General features: G+C 39.5%; 1 protein-coding gene across 1 annotated transcript in view; it reads left to right on the forward strand.

The window, feature by feature from the left end:
- The window catches only part of zfhx3b (zinc finger homeobox 3b), a 448,357-nt gene that overhangs the window by 121,494 nt on the left and 307,888 nt on the right, over window positions 1-18,975 (forward strand). Inside the window, exons 2-3 of the mRNA XM_078544537.1 lie at window positions 2,507-5,211; window positions 17,354-17,850. Coding sequence (XP_078400663.1) covers window positions 2,553-5,211; window positions 17,354-17,850 — 3,156 coding nt within the window. The 5' untranslated portion in view covers window positions 2,507-2,552. The remainder of the gene's footprint in view (window positions 1-2,506; window positions 5,212-17,353; window positions 17,851-18,975) is intronic.

Below are 18,975 nucleotides of genomic sequence, written 5' to 3' on the forward strand. Positions count from 1 at the left end.
ACTCCTTAAAAATGGCAGGACAGGTTAAGAAAGCAGATGGAATCTTGGGCTTTACAGATAGAGGCAAAGAGTGCAAAAGTCAAGAGGTTATGCTAAAGCTTCATAAACACTAACTTGGTCCCAGCTCGAGTGTGGTGTTCAATTCTGTTACTTGGATAGACCAGAGAAGCTGGAGTTGTCCTCAGTGCAGAGAAAGCTAAGAAGAGCTTTGAAAGAGACACTCAAAATCATAGAGTAAATAAAGAGAATATTTTTTTAATGGCTGAAGGACCGATAACCGGAAGGCATAGATTTGAGGTGATTGATAGAAGAACCAGGGGCAACATGGGGAAAACCATTTTTACTTGTGGTTAGGATTGGGAATGCACTGACAGATAGGGTGGTAGATACAGATTTGATAGTACTCTTCAAAGGTAAAGTAGATAAATACTTGAATCAGAAAAGATTGCAGGGATATGGGGAAAGAGAGGGAAAGCAGGACTAACAATCAATCCTTAAAAGAGCCGGCACAGACTCCAAGTGCTAAATGGTCTCCTGTTTTGCACTATTCCATGAGGACTGGAGACAATGGTGGAGGTGGTATCTTTTGAACGAGACACTAAGCCAGCTATGCCTGCCTGTTTGGATGAATGTAACAGATCCCATGGTACTACTTGAAGAAGTGGAGAATTCTTCCGGTGTACTCGCCAACATTTATCTCATAACCAACACCACCAAAAGTAGATTACCTTGTCTCTTATCTCATGGCTGTCTGTGAGATCTCACTGCATACATTTTGGCTGACGTGGTTGTCTACAAAACAGGAGTCACTACTTTTCATATGTAATTCATTTATGTCAAATGTTTTGGGACATCTTGAGGGCATAAAAGGTGCTATTTGGATGCACGTTTGTTCATTTTTCCTTGAGAGTTAAAAGGGGTTAATGTTAGTCTCTTCCATCAGTAAAAAAATTGCTGATGCTTTTGAAATCTTCTGCAGCCTTATGTAAATGATGGTGGTAGAATATTCACCTTCAATCGTAAAGCTGCAAAGTCATACATGGCGTTGAATGTATGCACTATAAATCTCATTTATAATTAGTGACAGTTTAGGCACTTGTAACTGAGCAGATGTCAGTCAACGTAAAGCTCTGTGGGCAAACAGTATTACTGTTCCAGTCCTATAGCAAAGTAGAACTACAGACAATCCACTTTAGACTGTAAAAAAAACATTGGTAATTGCATTACAGATGCTTGCTTTTTGTTGTTTTTAAAAAAAATAATCTCATTTTGATGAGCGATGTGCACAGAACGCCACAGATTTATCTAGCCTTCAGTCAGTTTGCTGCTGAATTGGTTTTCAAAGTGGAAATTTTGTGAATAAAGTATATTGATTGAACTTGGGTTAAGTAAATGTTTGCTTCACTAGTTCATCACACTGTCATTTCAGTTGGTGGAGAGGGTCCAACAGTACCAACTCATTGCCAATCAGTAATGTTTGTAACTTACACAATTACACCGAAGCAAAATTACATGATTTATATCCAGTTAGGACAAAAGCACTTCTGTCGCAATGGCGTATTCTGGGGCTACTAAGAAAACTGTTAATAGTTGGAATCCTACAATTTTTATATCATTTTTCCCTTGTCTTGCTATTGGGATTTTACCACTCTAGTGCTGCCCTCATGTAAATAAACATATATTCCATTTTGTTGGTCAGTTTTTCCTTTTGGACCAGTCTTGCAGACTTTGATTCTTGTATGTTACACACAAGCTACTAATGATTTTTCTGCGCTCAGAGATGCCCCAAGCTTGCTGAAATTGCAACAAATGAATGTTGTCAAGGTTTCTGAGTAAAATAGTTTGAACCTACGGTACACCACCAGGTGCACAAATTCAGGTGTAAGGCATACATTAAACAGCTGATTACAATGTACGCGGTGTCTTCCTCCCCACACTCCCCGCTCTTCCCCTTCCCCAGTAGGCAAGATCTGCTGCCATAATAAGTCCTTCTTAGAGGTTAACCTTTATGCTCTCTGTGGAGAGTGTTGACCAAGTTCAGTATGTTGAGTTTCTCTTGATTATTGGGCCTTTGAAGAGCCGATGAAATTGATATTTACCTTTTTCTTTCCCAATCATTTTAGTGCTATTTGCTTAGAAATCACTGGCAACATTAGTGGGTGAGCATTTAACGCATTTGTTGGATATTCCTCTGTCTGCTGTTTTAACTCCAGCACGATCCCATTTTATTTGAAATGAGCCAACACCCCTGCTAAAATAGTGGGCAGAGAAATTTCATACCAATGAATTCTACCTTTGTCCACTTATATTGCCAACAGTAGTTCAGGCTTTGGAGTTTGATGGAATGTTAATCTTGTAAATACTCCGTTCCCTGTAAAATGCAGAAGAAATATATTACTCTCAGGATCAATCTATCCTAAAGTATTTGGTAACAATGTGTCAGATATAAGAGTTTATTCCTATGTGCCATACACTTATTTATTTACTATTTTCTTTCAATTTTTAGGCCCCTGCCGGACTGGATGCAATGAAACGCTCATGTAGCCATCACTATGGAAACCTGTGACTCCCCTACCATCACTGGGCAAGAGGATGGGTGCAGCACCTCCCAGCATCAGGAATGGACTGAATCCAACCCCCAGGTCTCTGATAAAGCTGCTTCAATGGAGTCTGCACGAGAGAACTGCGTCCCGTGTGAGAACCTAAGGACATCCTTCGACGAGTGCAGCTCAGAGACTGCTGCAGCAGCTGTTGTTCCACACAGCTCACTGCCCACGAAGGAGGTCAGCTGCAACGAGTGCTCATCCTCATTCTCAAGTTTACAAAAGTACATGGAACACCATTGCCCGAACTCCCACCCTCAGCTCCTCCAGGAGGAAAGTGACAGTGAAATGAGCGAGGCAGAGGAAAGCGATGTGGAGAACCTGACTGGGGAGATCGTCTATCAGGCAGATGGCTCTGCCTACATTGTAGAGAATGTGAACCAGCTAATGCAAAGTATCCAGTCTGGAGGGCCCAGTGGCAGTAGTGTTCTTCCAGCATTGTTCATGAACTCTATGTCCAACGCTGGGAACAAGCAAGGGGAGTCCACCTCTGCAGCATCCGTCTCTGTCTACCCACAGATCATCAACACTTTTCACATAGCCTCATCTTTTGGGAAGTGGTTTGGTACTGACCAGACATTCCCAAATACCTCAGCACTGACAGGCATCAGTCCTGTCTTGCACACTTTCCGTGTTTTTGATGTGCGACACAAAAGCAACAAGGATTACCTGAACAGTGATGGCTCTGCCAAAAACTCTTGTGTATCCAAAGATGTCCCTAACAATGTGGACTTGTCTAAGTTTGACAGTTTCGTGCTCTATGGCAAACGAAAGCCGATTTTAATGTGTTTTTTGTGCAAGTTGTCTTTTGGATATGTGAGGTCATTTGTAACGCATGCTGTGCATGACCACCGAATGACCCTTAGTGAAGAGGAGCACAAGCTCTTAAGTAATAAGAACGTGTCTGCTATCATCCAAGGGATAGGCAAAGACAAGGAACCTCTTATAAGCTTTCTGGAACCAAAAATCAAAAACTTTCAACACCCTTTAGTTTCCACAGCTAACCTCATTGGCCCTGGTCAGAACTTCTACGGTACTTTTAGTGGAATCCATGTTGATGGTGATGAGGCTGTCCAGGCCGGTTTGGCTTTATTAAAAGACTCTGAAGGTAACACGAGTGCAGCTGAGCAGCCTCATTCAATCCCTCTGGCACAAAGTGCTCTGTTGAACCTTGGGGGGCTGACAAGCTCAGCCCTAAAGACCCCAATTACCTCAGTCCCTCTGGGCCACCTTGCTTCCGGGCCTACCAAAATGTCAGAGAGCAAGGATTTGGGGATGGAAATTGAGAAGAAAAAAGCCAGTGGAGAGTTTAGCGCTGACAGTAGCCTCATAGAAAAGGCGGACTCTGCTGAACAAGCAGAGGAAGATGAGGAGTGCAAAGAACTGTTCCCAAACGAGTCGGATGAGGATGATGATGAGCCCCAGGAAGACCCTGAGGGTGATGCATGTAGCAGCAAGGAACTCGCTCTCTCAAACCAAAGCATTTCTAAATCTCCTTTAATGCCTAGTGTGCTAAACCCTTCTCCAAGGGGCACCTCTTCTTCTTCTACTTCTTCCTTTGTTGTTTTCGATAGTGCAAACGGGAGGAATGCAGTGAGCTTGTCAAACGACAGTGCAAGCGGCGACAGCAGTGTCGGTAATACTGAGAATAATAGGACGGACTTTGTAGATGAAAGTGCCAATAAAGACAGTGCCACAGCTCCTGAACCAAATGAACCTGTCGATGGCGAGGAAGGAAACTGTACCTCCCATCACCAGCATACCAGCACTCCCTGCGACCTGGGGGGTGGGGAATGCTCATCCGGAAGCAGCGTTGAGTGTCCGAAGTGCGACACGGTCCTGGGCTCCTCCCGCTCCCTTGGTGGGCACATGACCATGATGCATTCTCGGAACTCATGCAAGACCTTGAAGTGTCCAAAGTGTAACTGGCACTACAAGTACCAGCAGACGCTGGAGGCCCACATGAAGGAAAAGCACCCAGAATCCGGTGGCTCATGTGTGTATTGCAAATCTGGGCAACCTCACCCTCGGTTGGCCCGGGGCGAGAGCTATACATGTGGTTACAAGCCTTTCCGATGTGAGGTGTGTAACTATTCCACTACAACCAAAGGCAATCTCAGTATTCATATGCAGTCCGACAAGCATCTCAATAACATGCAGAACCTACAGAATGGCGGGGGCGACCAAGTTTTTAGCCACACTGCTGGAACAGCTGTGGCGGCTGCAGCTGCTGCCGCCGCCGCGGCCGCCAGTATGAGCACCTGCGGGGCCTCCTCGCCCACCAAACCAAAAACCAAACCCACTTGGCGGTGCGAGGTGTGCGACTACGAGACGAATGTAGCCAGGAACCTGCGCATTCATATGACCAGTGAGAAGCACATGCACAACATGATGCTGCTCCAGCAGAACATGAACCAGATTCAGCACAACAGACACTTAGGCCTCAGTAACCTGGCACCTGCAGAGGCTGAGCTTTACCAGTACTACCTGGCCCAGAATATGAACCTCCCTGGCCTGAAGCTGGAAAATGCAACTGACACACAGTTTATGCTGGGTGGATTCCAACTGGACCCATCAAATCCAGTATCAGCACTTGCACCTGCACTAGGTAATAAATAATAACTTTATTATTTCAAATATTTTCCATGTATTTCTTCACTATTGTGCAATATATATATATAACTGCATATATATTACAAGTTACAAAATGCCATGCAATCTAATGTACGGGGACAGTAACATAGAGCAGTGGTAATGGACTAGTACTCCAGAGGCCTGGACTAATGCTCCAGAGACATGAGTTCAAATCCCAGCATAGCAGTTGGGGGAATTTAAATTCAATTAATTTATAAATCTGGAATAAAATGCTAGCCTCATTAATAATGATCATGGGATTGTTGTTAGAAGCCCATCTGGTTCACTAATGTCCTTCAGGGGAGGAAATCTACCACCCTTACCCAATCTGGCCTACATGTGACTCCAGATCCATGGACCTTAACTATCCTCTGAAACGTTGCACCAAACTGCTGCAGAAAGCATTATAGGTGTACATGACTTGCAGTGGTTCACGAAGCCAGCTTACCACCACCTTCTCAAGGGCAATTAGGGATGGATGACAAATTTTGGCTTTGCCAGCAATGCTTACTTCCCAATGTATAAAAAAAGGTTTACAAACTATAGGCAACATAAGCTTATAAAAGGGTTGATTCTGGTGGGGCCTTGAACTGGGAAATGAACACTCACCCTGATGGGCAGCCTGATAATCATTTGTCCTTGAATTGGGTGGGGTTTCAAAAATCTTTTTGTGATAACTGCCCTGGAGCATGTCCATGATAGCACTTATTTGTAAAAAAATATTAAAACTGAATGTGAAATGTTAAACTTCCCATAAAAAGACTAGACTTTATGGTCTTTGAATAAAAAGCAGTGATGTAAATTGTGGTCTGCATTATAAAGGGATATGATGACCTCTATTATATGGTTTAACTGTTAACTGTAAATCAGCCTGACGTACTCGTCCCCAGATAGACGACAATGCATAATGTGAACAGTAAAGAGGGTATTAAAAAAAAATGTTTACCATGTTTTAAAGTAAGATCAAACACAATTGAATTAAAAAGAATGTTGGACCAATTTTTATGGTTTAACTGAGATTTTCATCCAGAATGTCTCCAGTGTGTTTGGCTGTTTCACCATTACCAACAAGTTGCCCATTACTTTTAATGGGAAATTTTGTTATGAGACTGAATGATGCTGCATTTTCTTTTATTATTTAAAAACAATGTTCAAGCTTCACTTGATAAGCTTCGAGAATTCCCCAATAACCAGCAAAGGGAGATGGGAAGTTGCTAACCCGTCGTTCAATGTATCATCGCATAAGTATTATAAAATATAGAATAAGTTAGCAATGGAAAATTATTGATTCATTATATAAAAAAAAGGCAATACTCCTATTCAGGATCTTTGTGTAACATTGTCCTGTTTAGGTTCTGGCCTTGAGGAAACAACCCGAACCCTAACAGTCTGAAATGAAGCTTATCTACAGGACCTAATCCAGTTTTACAATGCTAGATAATTTGAATTTGAATAATTTATGTCATAGGCCAGTGTAATTGATGTAATTCAAAGGCTTTTCTCGAGTCAAACGACACACAATTGAATTGAGGTGGCAGGCCCTAGTCTAAAGCAAGCCCGATGTCCATGGCAGATTGGGTGATGGCAATTTCATTTGAAAATGTTGCTCAAAAGTCTGATTTAGAAGGATCCGCAAAACCTTTAAGCATTTTTTGAAAACTAGACATGATGCATCACTCCCCTTTTGGGTATTCCCCAAAAATTTCTGTATAGATGCGAAGGGTCAGTATTAAGCTGTGATTCAGTAAAATACTCACATGGAAAGGAAGTCAGGCTATCAAAAAATAGACACGAAAAGACCCCCGGTCTTTTCATCAGTGCCTGCTTCATTCGCGGCATGATCTCAACTCACCAGCTTCCCAACCTGTCCATTAGCTCCATGGGTAGGCCAAGAAGAGGGAAAAACCCTGCAGTCATTTTCAAGAGAAGCCCTGGGTAACTCCTCTCCAATCCTAAGCTCCATTAGACCATAGCTCACCGTGCATTAGTGTACAATCTTACCTAAAGATACCACTAGTCTCCTTGTAATGTTAGTGTGCTTTTCATTCAGGAAGGTTACAAATCTCTTCTGAAAGAATTACAGGGTGTCTTCACCTCCCTGTCCGGTGGTCGCCTGTTCCAGAGAGGCAATTTGAAAGGAGAAATATGTCCTTGCATTTCATGAGTTTGCCCAAGTATTTTAACAATGAGTCCTATTGTTATTATCATTTTGAATTTCTTCTTCCAAAAGCATTGCATCCAGCAATTTTATTTTTTTTAAAAACTGAAATGAATCTCCTTACAGCCCATGTTCCTCCAAAATAATAACCCTAACTCTCTAAATCCATCCTGATGACTTAAGATATCGAAGTTTAGGAATCATTCTTGACTTGTTCTGACCACTACACATGCCTCAAAATCCTAAATTTTATGGCAATAAGAAGATAATAATGTTATATTCTATCCAAATCTGTGTATCATGTATAAATACATTTAGTAATAATGTGAATAATAAATCTTCAACGCATGCTCCCCTTAAAAATTGGAGCAAATATTTTATTTCTCCACAGTTCATAAAGATCTTATCCAGAATTGGGCAAGTCATGAGTATCTGGGGTGAACTCATTCAAAATCTGTCAGTTATTTTGATTACAGTTTTTGGGAGAGCTCCTTATTACTGTTTTTAGGTTGCTTAAAATTAAACCTCGGGAAGAGAAACTGCCGTTCTACTGAGTCAGGCCTGGATGTGACAGTACATAGTTGACTTTCAATGTCCTTTGAATTGGCCAAGTAAGCAATGCAGTTATACAAACAATTGCTATCAGGGTCCACCACCACTGCCAGGACACATAAGAATGGACAATAAATGTAGCCTTGCCAACATTGTTCAAATCTAAGAGATTTTATTTAGGTACCGACTTGCCCCATCTTCAAGAAAGACCAGCATTTGTTGTTGATGTAACTATCACACACATTAGTAAATTTTAGTCAATAATTACAAAGTAGGGAATACAATGTATAGATTCTTTAAAATTTAAACTATAACAAGCATTCACGTACTAAATACCTCTACAAAGGCCTGCAAATACTGGTTGTAAAATGGTTTTGTTACGCTATGTAGTTTCAAGATCCTTTATACAGAAACAACCTGATATTGGTAAGCACAAATAACTTGTATAGCATTAGCACTTGTACCAGTGTTGACTGTTACTTACTGAAGTGACGATGCAGCAAAAAAATTAAACTTGCCTACATAATCCAAAGCGCTCCACCGCCAATTAAGTACTTTTGAAATTTAGTCACTGTTGTAATGTAGGAAATATGGCAGCCAATTTACACCCAAGAAGGACCCACACATTACAATGAAATAATTACCAGATAATCTGTTTTAAGTATTTGTTGAGGGATAAATGTTGTCCAGGACACCAGGAGAACTGCCCTGCTCCTTCAAATAGTACCATGGAATCTTTTGTGTCCACCTGAGAGAACAACTTTTGCTTTGCCATCTCATCTAAAGGGCAGCACTACTAACAGCGCAGTACTTCCTCAGAATTGGACTGGTGTCAACTTAAATTATCTGTTCAAGTCTCTGGACTTGAGCTTGAATCCTTCACCTCTGACAGGATGTATGGAGGATTTACAGCAATGCAGGCCATAGGTCTTTGGAGTTTAGCTATGCATCCTTGGAATCATTATATTTCTTATTGGGTATTTCTTATTGGATAGAAGTACTTGGAGTACATAACAGCAAGGAGGACAAAAGCATTGGGCCTGTCTAGCTGCTGCCACTGCCATGGCTAATTGGAGGCAAGGCAGTTTAAGCTGAAGCATTAACCTGACAAATAGTTCCCATCATCTCCCCCAGGATGAAGCACTATGTACTACAAGATAGTACTATGTACCATCAAGGAGTCTGGCTGAGCACCAGTAAAGCGCATCGAGGCTAGGATTTAAACTCAAGGTCTCTAATTGAATGTCTGGCGCTGCAATGCTAGAGCTGCGAAGCCACAATCATTATATAATATGGAGCCCTGACATATGGCACAGAGAATAAAGTATTGTAGTTTAATTTTGGGTTGGAGATCCATTGTAGAAAGTTTACTAAATGTTCAATAAATATTAAACAAAAAATTGCTGCGGAGTGCTTGAATATTTTCAAGTTTAAAATATTAGTTGTGTTTGCCTGAGCAGTTATTTTTAGCTTTAACTTAGGCTATACATTTTGCTACTGCCTTCATTCTAATCAGGTTAGGATTGGAATGCTGGCATTTTAAATAATACGCCCAGCAATTTATTGCCACTATCCCAACAATCAGTCATTTTGTTAGCCAAAGGATAAATTCCAGGAGAAACTTGACTGACAAACTGGCTCTATACCATTGTCTTGTCATTCAAGTTCCTTGTTTGTTTGTTATGTTTTTTAAAATATTAACCAAGACACAGTTGATGTTTGGTTCCATTGTTGGTGACTACAGCATTAATGTTGTATTTAACAAAGAACAGAAGATAAATGCACCCATGGACCGTGCACCTTTCACAGTAGGATAATGTAATTATGAATCATCTGTAGTGGTGCTGGTCTGGTAATAGAGGTTAGACTTTGGACAGAGTTTCAAACAAGAACTTAAATTTAATGGATATATAATTGAACCCAAAAAACTATTTTAAACTACTGCCCAAGCTCTCCTCCATCTCAACCCCCTTCCCCTCCCCTATCAGGACACACTGAGAATAATGCATCTTTCCAGTTTTCACAACAGTTTTTTTTTATATTTTCCCTTTGATTCTGGCAGAATTTTGTCTGTTGGTACAGTAGCTCTCAGTGGGGGAAAAAATTCTTCCATATTCTTGTATTATTAACAGTAACATGTTCTTGTAAGAATATTGGACTTGGATTTCTGCCAGAGCACATTATAATATATTAAATGTAATCTCCTGCAAAGTGATTAAAAAAGATCAGAGTGCCTTAGCATATTTTAACACATTGTGCTGAATCCTATGACATCTGTCACTGAACTCATGTAGTGGGATCTGGAGTCTGTTTTTTCAATAATATTGTTAGAAAGAACCTCTTCGTAATAGGACCTCTTGGTAATAGGACCAACGGCGCTTGTTGAGTTTGCCGGGTCCCCTGTGGCAATGGTGGCAGATTGCCAAAGTAGGGGGAAAGAAAGCTAGAAGAGGTTACAAAATTGGGCTCAGGTGGCCCTTAGCTTAATTAGGAATAATGTAAAAATTATACAGTAATATAGATGTTCACAAGATAAGTAATACGCAAAATTATAATTGGGCTAATAGCTGAAAGGTTCCGACTTTACAATTACTTGTATTTATATTGCTTCCATGTAGAACTTATCCTTTATTTTAAACAGTTTAATGCCTGTGTGGCATTTAAATCATAACTGTGTACTGTGATTTATTGTCCCGTAGGTGTTTTGTCAAAAGTAATGTTTGAAATTATTGGGAGCTTTTTCAATGATTTTCTGAATTGCCTTAATAAATGGTGTTATGGCTAGAAAGCAAAGAGTTAATTATATTGTAGCCACCTGCAGTAGTTTACTTGATAAGTGCCAATGTGTTTTTGCACAGGCTTGTTTAACCGGCACAGCTTCACAATTAAAAATTGATCGCTGTAACTAATTTTTACCATCTGTTTAATTCTCCTATGAGTTAAATTGCTTACATTCTAAGATGTGTAATACCAGTAAGCCCTTTATATAATGTCATTCCCAGTTCATTGGAACTTTTCCTAAAGCAGTCTCCAAGGTTGTGCTGTGCCTACAGTTGTCAAACTCTTTCAGAAACAGCAAGTTTTACTGTCATCTCCTGCACTTCTGTGGTTAGGACGTAAAATTTTGGTAGATGTAGGCTTAATTCATACAGCCAATCCTTAATCAGCTGGGTCACTGGGGTCACCAATGTTAAACTTAAAGTATAGTATATAGTATAGTATGCAGTAATTGGAATGGTACATGATAATCCCGTCTGTTTCAGATACCTGTGAATCCATGGACACCACCTTGTGCTTTGTGATTTTTTTGGAATTTTGTACTCTCAAAGGTGAAGAATGTCAGCATAGAGGAATGGAGCACCTTAGGCCACATAGAAGCACAGTTAGAATAAAAGTTAAGCTTTGACCCAACAATGTGCCTTAAACCCAATCTTAATCCCTTTACCATTTCTCACAGTAACCATCAGTTGTCCTGAGTGAAATTAGCAATTATTGCTATATTAGGTTCCTTTTTTTTGCTGTGGGCTGCTAGGAACTAGACTGAAACTGCCCCAACTTATTTCATGTAGACCCTCATAACCAGAAGACATTAGAAACTTCCATCTCATCAGTCTGAGCTGGATTTGAAACCAGCTCCTGAAGCCAAAATGCCTCTGCACTTTCTGTGCTCCCATGTTGCTTCATCAATACCCTATTGAGTTGACAGGCATTTTTCATTTTAAAACATTTTTTTTCTCTTACTGATGCATGGTAGCATCTGAAAGCACATTGCACACCACTGACAATGCACTCTATGTGATCTACTTAGAAACTTATAGTTTGTTTTCAGTTTGGTTGAAACACTTACCCAGAGAATCACTATGGTTCATGAAACTCACATTGTCACAACTCTAAATGGTCTTATTGGCTAGAAACAAACTGCAGATGTAATAAAGTAATCTTCACTAATTCAAGCAAAAGTGAGGGTGCTTAGTCAGTGCTGCTGGGAGGGGAGGAAAAAAACTGCAAGATTCAAAACAAATTAGACTTCACTACCTCTTAGACACTTGGACAGAAGGTAACATTGGTAATGTCCATGAAGTTATTTCCCTTCACTTTCAATTAGAATCCCAGATGTACGGCCTAGAAGGCTATAAAGGGAAGAAGATAAAGAGTATATACACATGGCAGAGCTTCATTTGATATGGTAATTACCTTATGACCAAACTTGATCAAATAATCTAAGTCACAAAGTCAATACACCAAAAATAATTTAGACTTTGAGTTTAACTTAGAGTAAGTTAGAAAGTAAGAATAAAAGTTCCTGATTAATCGTAATGGTTCATTAGCAAGGATTTGTTCTTTTGTCATCTCCGTGACTGCAAGGTTAATTTGGTTCTCCTGTTCATTGGTGACAAGGTAGTTACGAACATTATTTACCAGTTGTTTCTAATGAGTGGGTGAAAGAAAAACGGCTATTGAGATTTTAAATGGTAAGCATATCCTGTTCTCTTCATATATGGAACGCAAGTACTTCTCTGAAAATTGAGTACAAATTCCACGTTATATAAATAGCTTTGATCACATTCGATCTACAGAGAAAGTACCTGTGTTAAAGCTAAGACTCTTGACCAGAGAGCTGCTTAGTAGGAAACCCAGATAACATACCAATAATGTGCCATTAGATGGCTCAGAGAGCTTTCTTTATGTCTCTTAATAACCACTGGGTGGAAAAAATTGCTCTGGTTGTTGTGTATAGCCAAATTATAATCTAATTTTTTCACAATGCTTTTTTTGATGCCACTATAAATAATGGCTGCAGGAATTCTTCCCTTGATCTCCCTTCTCATACCTGTAGTAATAAAAATCAAAGCTTATTTTTAGTAACTTTCTGGCTTGAGTCACTGAAGGCACCAAAACATGAACAAATGTTTCAAACCTCAGACTCCACCTGTGCCCTTTCTTATATGTTGACGATTATTGATCAGATATGAGGGAAAAGATTGGAAAGTTAGGTTCAAAGATCCACAATATGTTGATATTTGCAGCATATGCCTCAAACTGCCTCTTCCCCTTGCGTACAAATCTTTCATTGTTTCTTTAATAGTGGTTGAGCCATGCAAACTAAAACAAATTTTCAGATTTTTATATAAACCAAGTGAATCAAACCAATACAGATAGAAATTGTATACCTTTCACTAACGTATAATATTAGTGTTGAATGTTTGGAAATACTGCAAATTTTTTGGATTTCTAGACAAACTGTCATTTTATAAATACTTCTGAAGTAAAATATGCCAGCAAATGAATCTCTGCCTGTGTTTAGTCTCTCTTCTGCTTCCTTTTCAGTGTTTTTTTCTTATTCTGTCATGGAAAGTTGTAGCATCCCATCTTGGGTTTATTCATGTGTGTGTATATCTTTCAAAAATTGCATAGTTTTATTTATCATTTGCATGTTGTGTTGCTTGTATTTTTGCAAGTTTAATGCTTTTATTTTAATATAAATACAGCAGTGTTCACAATTTGTTGCCAAACTCATATTGGAAGTGCTTTCAGACAGACTTTGAAATTCTGTACTTTTGCAGAAACTCATTGTTCATTGAACACTTCAATTGATTAGCTACTGAAAACTCTTCTCTGCTTCATCATTTACTCTGTTGATTTGAATATGTTGAGAGAAGAAAACAGATTCAAGTTCAAGGTTTAAGGTGCAAAATTGTAGTAAGTTTAGTGTATGTTGACACAGTTATATGCTGTTGTAACTCTTCTTGCCTTTGTGCTCATAGTTATACTTTATTCTTGGGTCATGTGCCAATTATGGCCATGGAATGTACGGTTGTGCAGAATAAGGATGCCACATATTGCTTGGATAATAAGAGAATAAACAGGGTAAAGACCAGAGAGATCCAGGGTACAGGTACATAAATCACTAAAAGTAGAGATGAAGGTTAGTAAAGCCATTAAAAAAAAACAAGCACTCAAGTTCGTTTCAAGATGGATTGAATTTAAAAACAGAGAGGTCTTTAAGAATATGAAATGGTTTAATGGGGTAGACGTGGAGAGGATGTTTCCATTTGTGGGAGAGACCAGAACTAGAGATCATCAATGTAAGATAGTCGTGAGTAAATCCAATTGGGAATTCAGGGAGAATCCTTGTTATTCCAAGAGTGGTAATAATGTAGTAGTTGAAGCGAATAGTAAAATACATTTGAGGGAAGCTAGATAAGCACATGAGGGAGAACAGAATAGAAAAATATAATGATATGGTTAGATGAAGAGAGGTGGGAGGAGGAGGCTTATAGGGAGCATAAAAATGCCAACATATAGACCACTTGGACCAAATGTCCTGCTTCTGTGCTGTAGTCTCAATGTAATTTATGAGACGGCTGGGAAATCTGTTGCAAAGCCTTTGCCACTGTTGCTTTGAGCTGGCTGTTCTATTATGACTCCCATCAGTTCTCTCCCATGTGCCTACAGCAAGGTAGTGAAATGAGATTTGGAAGGGTTTGGGGAAATAGTTTAATGCAGGTCTCACTGTGTTACCTGCTATAAAATATATATTTTCGATATACATCCCATGTCTGTCACATAAACACATGCATTAACTAATTTGGCTGAAAGCTCAAGGAAAGAGCAATCAAATAGCACATATAGGCACACTTTAATCAGTAGATAAATGCAGAGCTAACAACGAATGAAATTACACTTTTTATTGAATTTCTTCAACATTAATGGAGATAGCCAAAATCAAGACTCAATTTGTGATGACAGGACCATCGCAACTCTCATAAAATATACTTGGAGAGAACTGAAGCCAAAATATTCTCTTAGGTTAAGTACTCGGCTAAGTTTAGATTTAAATAACTTTTATGTGCATTGATTAATATGCAGAAAGCCAGCATGATGATTCAATTTTAAAGGCAATGAGTCCTGAAACCATTGTTGTGAAGAAAGTTTATGAGGCCAGTTTGGAGAAGTCTTGTGTTTGCCATGATCATAGTGTTGACTTAGAATAGCCATAGGTTATGGCGGCTGGGTACACATTTTCTTGCATAGCAGTCTTCATGCAATCTTTGGCAGAGGCAAGATGACACTGTAGGACTAGGAAAAAATGTTCTCCCTATGATAGTTGCATAATCAGTTCCTGAATTTGCTCAAGCTGTCTTGAGACCAGTTGCTTCCCAAATGGGAAAGTTGAAGGAAAGATGAAAGTCACCCCTTTCATCTCCTGTTTTACTTTCTACCAGTCAGCTGAAGAGCGAAATTGCTGAAGACCTAGTAAAAGGTCACTGGCTGCTTTGAATCGGGAATAACACTTTATCATTAAACAAAGTTGCAAAGCCACGTTTTTACTGCCTTTGATTCAAACCTACTGCTCTCTTCAGCACCATAAGTTTTTACCTTGCTGTCGGAGTATTTTTTTTAAAACATCCTCCGAGAAGATAATTTTAAACGGCTACTTCCAATGACAAATTTGAGTTCATGTTACCGGGGTTTGATAGAAACTGATTAGCCCAAACAGTGATCCAAACGGTCCAGTGGTAACATTCAGATTCTGAATTCCAGCTGTGACCAAACTGTTATTCAAAATTGCGTGTGCTTTGATTGGATGGGTTCACCCAGTTCTCAGCCAGACCACTAGATGGAGCATTGTAAGGTAGCAGAACTTCATTTCTGGGGGAACGAAAACCTGAACAATGGGGTGGGGGCAGTGAGGGAGCACATAATACCGATCTCTTCTATTTAAAAGAGTGTAAACCGTACACTGGATTTAAAGCTAATTCTTCCTAAGAACTGAATTTTATGAAATTAGGAAGTGCCATTCACAGTTGTAGAGCTTTTATGCTATAAATAAAGAGCTTGTTGTTATTAATTTACTGTAAGTTGGACAAGGTCAGCTCTCGGTTTTGTCTGGTCAATGATGTATTAAAGATTGTGTAGTAAGAGGCATTAGACAGATCTGTACAGCTCAGAGGTTTTCACCTTCCACTGATGAGATCACCCATCGCACTGGCACTGACACAACTCTGTTAAATGGATGTATTGACGCAGTAATGGGATAATTAGCTCTACCTCTGTGCTGTTGCTGAAACATAACACAAGTTTCACTACAGCTATTTAAAACTGCTTTGCATATTGAGTATTTTTTTAAAATCGCTCTTTTTTTGCTAAGCCACCTATTTTTTCGCCTTGTAGCTGAAAGCATTAAGAATGATATTCTTTCTATGTATGCCAATCAATAGACAAAGACCAGTTTTGAGTTGCCATTCTACACTGTGTTGCCTCAAAAAGCCCTTATTTTTGCATTTACAGCATTTCATTTACAGATAAAATCTTAAAGTGAAATTGATGAATGTCTAAAATAAAAACAAAGTTCTAGAATCACCCAATAGCTCCGTCAGTAACTGAATTAAAAAAAAAAAGACTGTTTAATGTTTTGGAATGACACCGTCAGTTAGAAATTCATTAAAAGAGTCTCTATTAAAAGTGTGGCCTGATCATTCGCCTTCCAGGTTCTGATTGATCAAGAGCATACTTTGAAATTTCATTTGGGCCTAACAATCACTAGTACAATAGGAAATCTTGCAGTGCTCAATAAAATGGGGACTATGTAGAAAAATTCTCGGTACTAAAAATACTTGCAGTGATGTGCTTAAACAATTATTAGTTTGAATTGCTTCTTGCTTGAGCTGCTTTATGGAGTCCAGATAAATGTAAAAGTGTTAGATTCCAGGACAGGTTCATTGCTGTCAGCAACCGCTTTTTAAGCTGACACCAAAATGGTCACCGTCATCAATATACCTGGGTGCTGACAGTAATTAAAATGAATAATGGATTTTTTTTTTAAGCTGCATCCTAAAGTGATGTTACTACTAAAATTGCTGACACAGGAGACACAAAAGCAAGTAATTTTGAGCTTGATCAGCCATGTTTTGACCATGTTTCCTATTGCTACGTACGCACTGAATGTTTAGCTTTGAAACCTGTAGAGGCTAAAGTTTAAATCTAATCTGGCATTAGCTGATAGGAATCACTGTCCCTGAAGGCTAATAACTGATCACAAGTGAAATGAGTTTTGACCATCTAGTCTTGCATTCAGGGACATGAGCCTAAAGCAGACTCTTGTGCACAGCTCACCATCAACAAATCAAATGATTATACACCTGTCACTATCGTCTATACCAGTTGAACATGGCAGCAGATTTGCCATTTCATTTACATAAAGCCGTACCTTGTTGCAGATATTGTCCCTAGATATTGATGGGTAGATTTGACCTCATTAACAGAGGCAGCATTGTCAATGTTAGCTTTAGAAGAGGAATTCAGACAATCAGATCAGTGGGTTTGTTATCAGGTCAACACCTCACAGCGTATCCTTCTTGGGGTTGTTACTAATCATTTCATTTTTGTTTTTGGTCTTGTGCAGTTGGTGGTGAGATTCCTCTTGACATGCGACTGGGAGGTGGGCAACTGGTGTCAGAAGAACTCATGAACCTTGGCGAAACGTTCACAACCACGAATGACCCTTCTTTGAAGCTTTTTCAGTGTGCGGTCTGCAACCGATTCACTACAGACAACCTGGAGACACTCAGCCTGCACATGAACATTGAGCGCCACCTGCCCGAGGAGGAGTGGAAAGCAGTCATTGGTGACTCCTACCAGTGTAAGCTCTGCCGCTACAACACCCAGCTCAAGGCCAACTTCCAGTTGCACTGTAAGACAGATAAGCACGTGCAAAAATACCAGCTCGTAGCACACATCAAGGAAGGGGGCAAGGCCAACGAGTGGCGACTGAAATGCGTGGCGATTGGGAACCCAGTGCACTTGAAATGCAACGCATGCGACTACTACACCAACAGCATTGAAAAGCTGCGACTGCACACTGTCAACTCGAGGCATGAGGCCAGCTTGAAACTATACAAGGTAAGGAAAGCAACGTCTTCCCAATGGAGGCTTTCCCTAATGGCACTGGACAGCAATCATTAAATCCTTTACATATTGTAACTCCAAAGCAAATATCTGGGATTGGAGGGTTGTTCTATGGTAGTCATGTTTATCTTTGAAGTAAACCTTCCCTGCAAATTTTCAGTGACAATTGGCATGTTTATATATGGTTTAACTTATCCAAAAATAATACAGTTAAAATCTATGCTTTTGAATGAACGTTTGTTGTACAATTGGTTAATACGATAGTCCTCGAAGAGATGGGCTTAGATGAGAACAAAATATTGCTCAAGTTAGATGTACTTTGGTTTAGGGAAGAAAAAAAGTTTGATTTTACAGTTGTCAATTCAAATGGTGTAATAAGATTATGAACTGACTTGAGGATTCTGAATTTAACGTAAGCGTAGTTGGCAGCGGTTGGGGGAGGGGTTGTTGTCTCAAGACAAATTGTTTTGCTTTTTTTAAAAAAGAAAAGCCTACCTATTTAATCAGGGTTTGACATCAAGCTTTCTGAAGATTGGCCCTTCAGGCAATTTCTCAACAGGTTTCACATGACTGATTGCTCATCTTATTTGCCCGACGCAATAATCAGTACCATCATCCATTTTAGCCAATTCATGAAAACATGGGGTACAGATGTTGCCTCCCAATACGCACCACCTAGGGTCTGTTTAAAAAAAATGCGTAAATGTTCAGATCAAATTTGTTAGGTTAAAATGAGATGTTATTATGAACTTGTCACTTTCTTCTCTCATTCACTTTATGCTTTTGTTCCTCCTTTTTAACTATTTTTATATTCATTCATTGGATGTGGGCATTGCTGCCAAAGCCAGCATTCATTCCCTATCCTTAGTTGTCCTTGCGAAGGTGATGGTGGTGAGCCACTCATACTTCTGTCTCTCCTATTGGTTACACAATATCAGTTCATTCCAAATGCTTCATGCCTCTCTCAACTCTATACAAAGTTCATAAAGATAAGTATAGATTGCAGAGGCCATTTGGTCCATCTAGCTCATTCTTTCATAGAAAATATAGTAATCTTGCTCCACATATCTAACTTCCTCTTGACTCACTTAAGCTTTTATCTCCACTATTCCATGTACC

This window comes from Cetorhinus maximus, chromosome 6, assembly GCF_964194155.1.
Source record: "Cetorhinus maximus chromosome 6, sCetMax3.hap1.1, whole genome shotgun sequence".
In the NCBI taxonomy this organism is placed as follows: domain Eukaryota; kingdom Metazoa; phylum Chordata; class Chondrichthyes; order Lamniformes; family Cetorhinidae; genus Cetorhinus; species Cetorhinus maximus.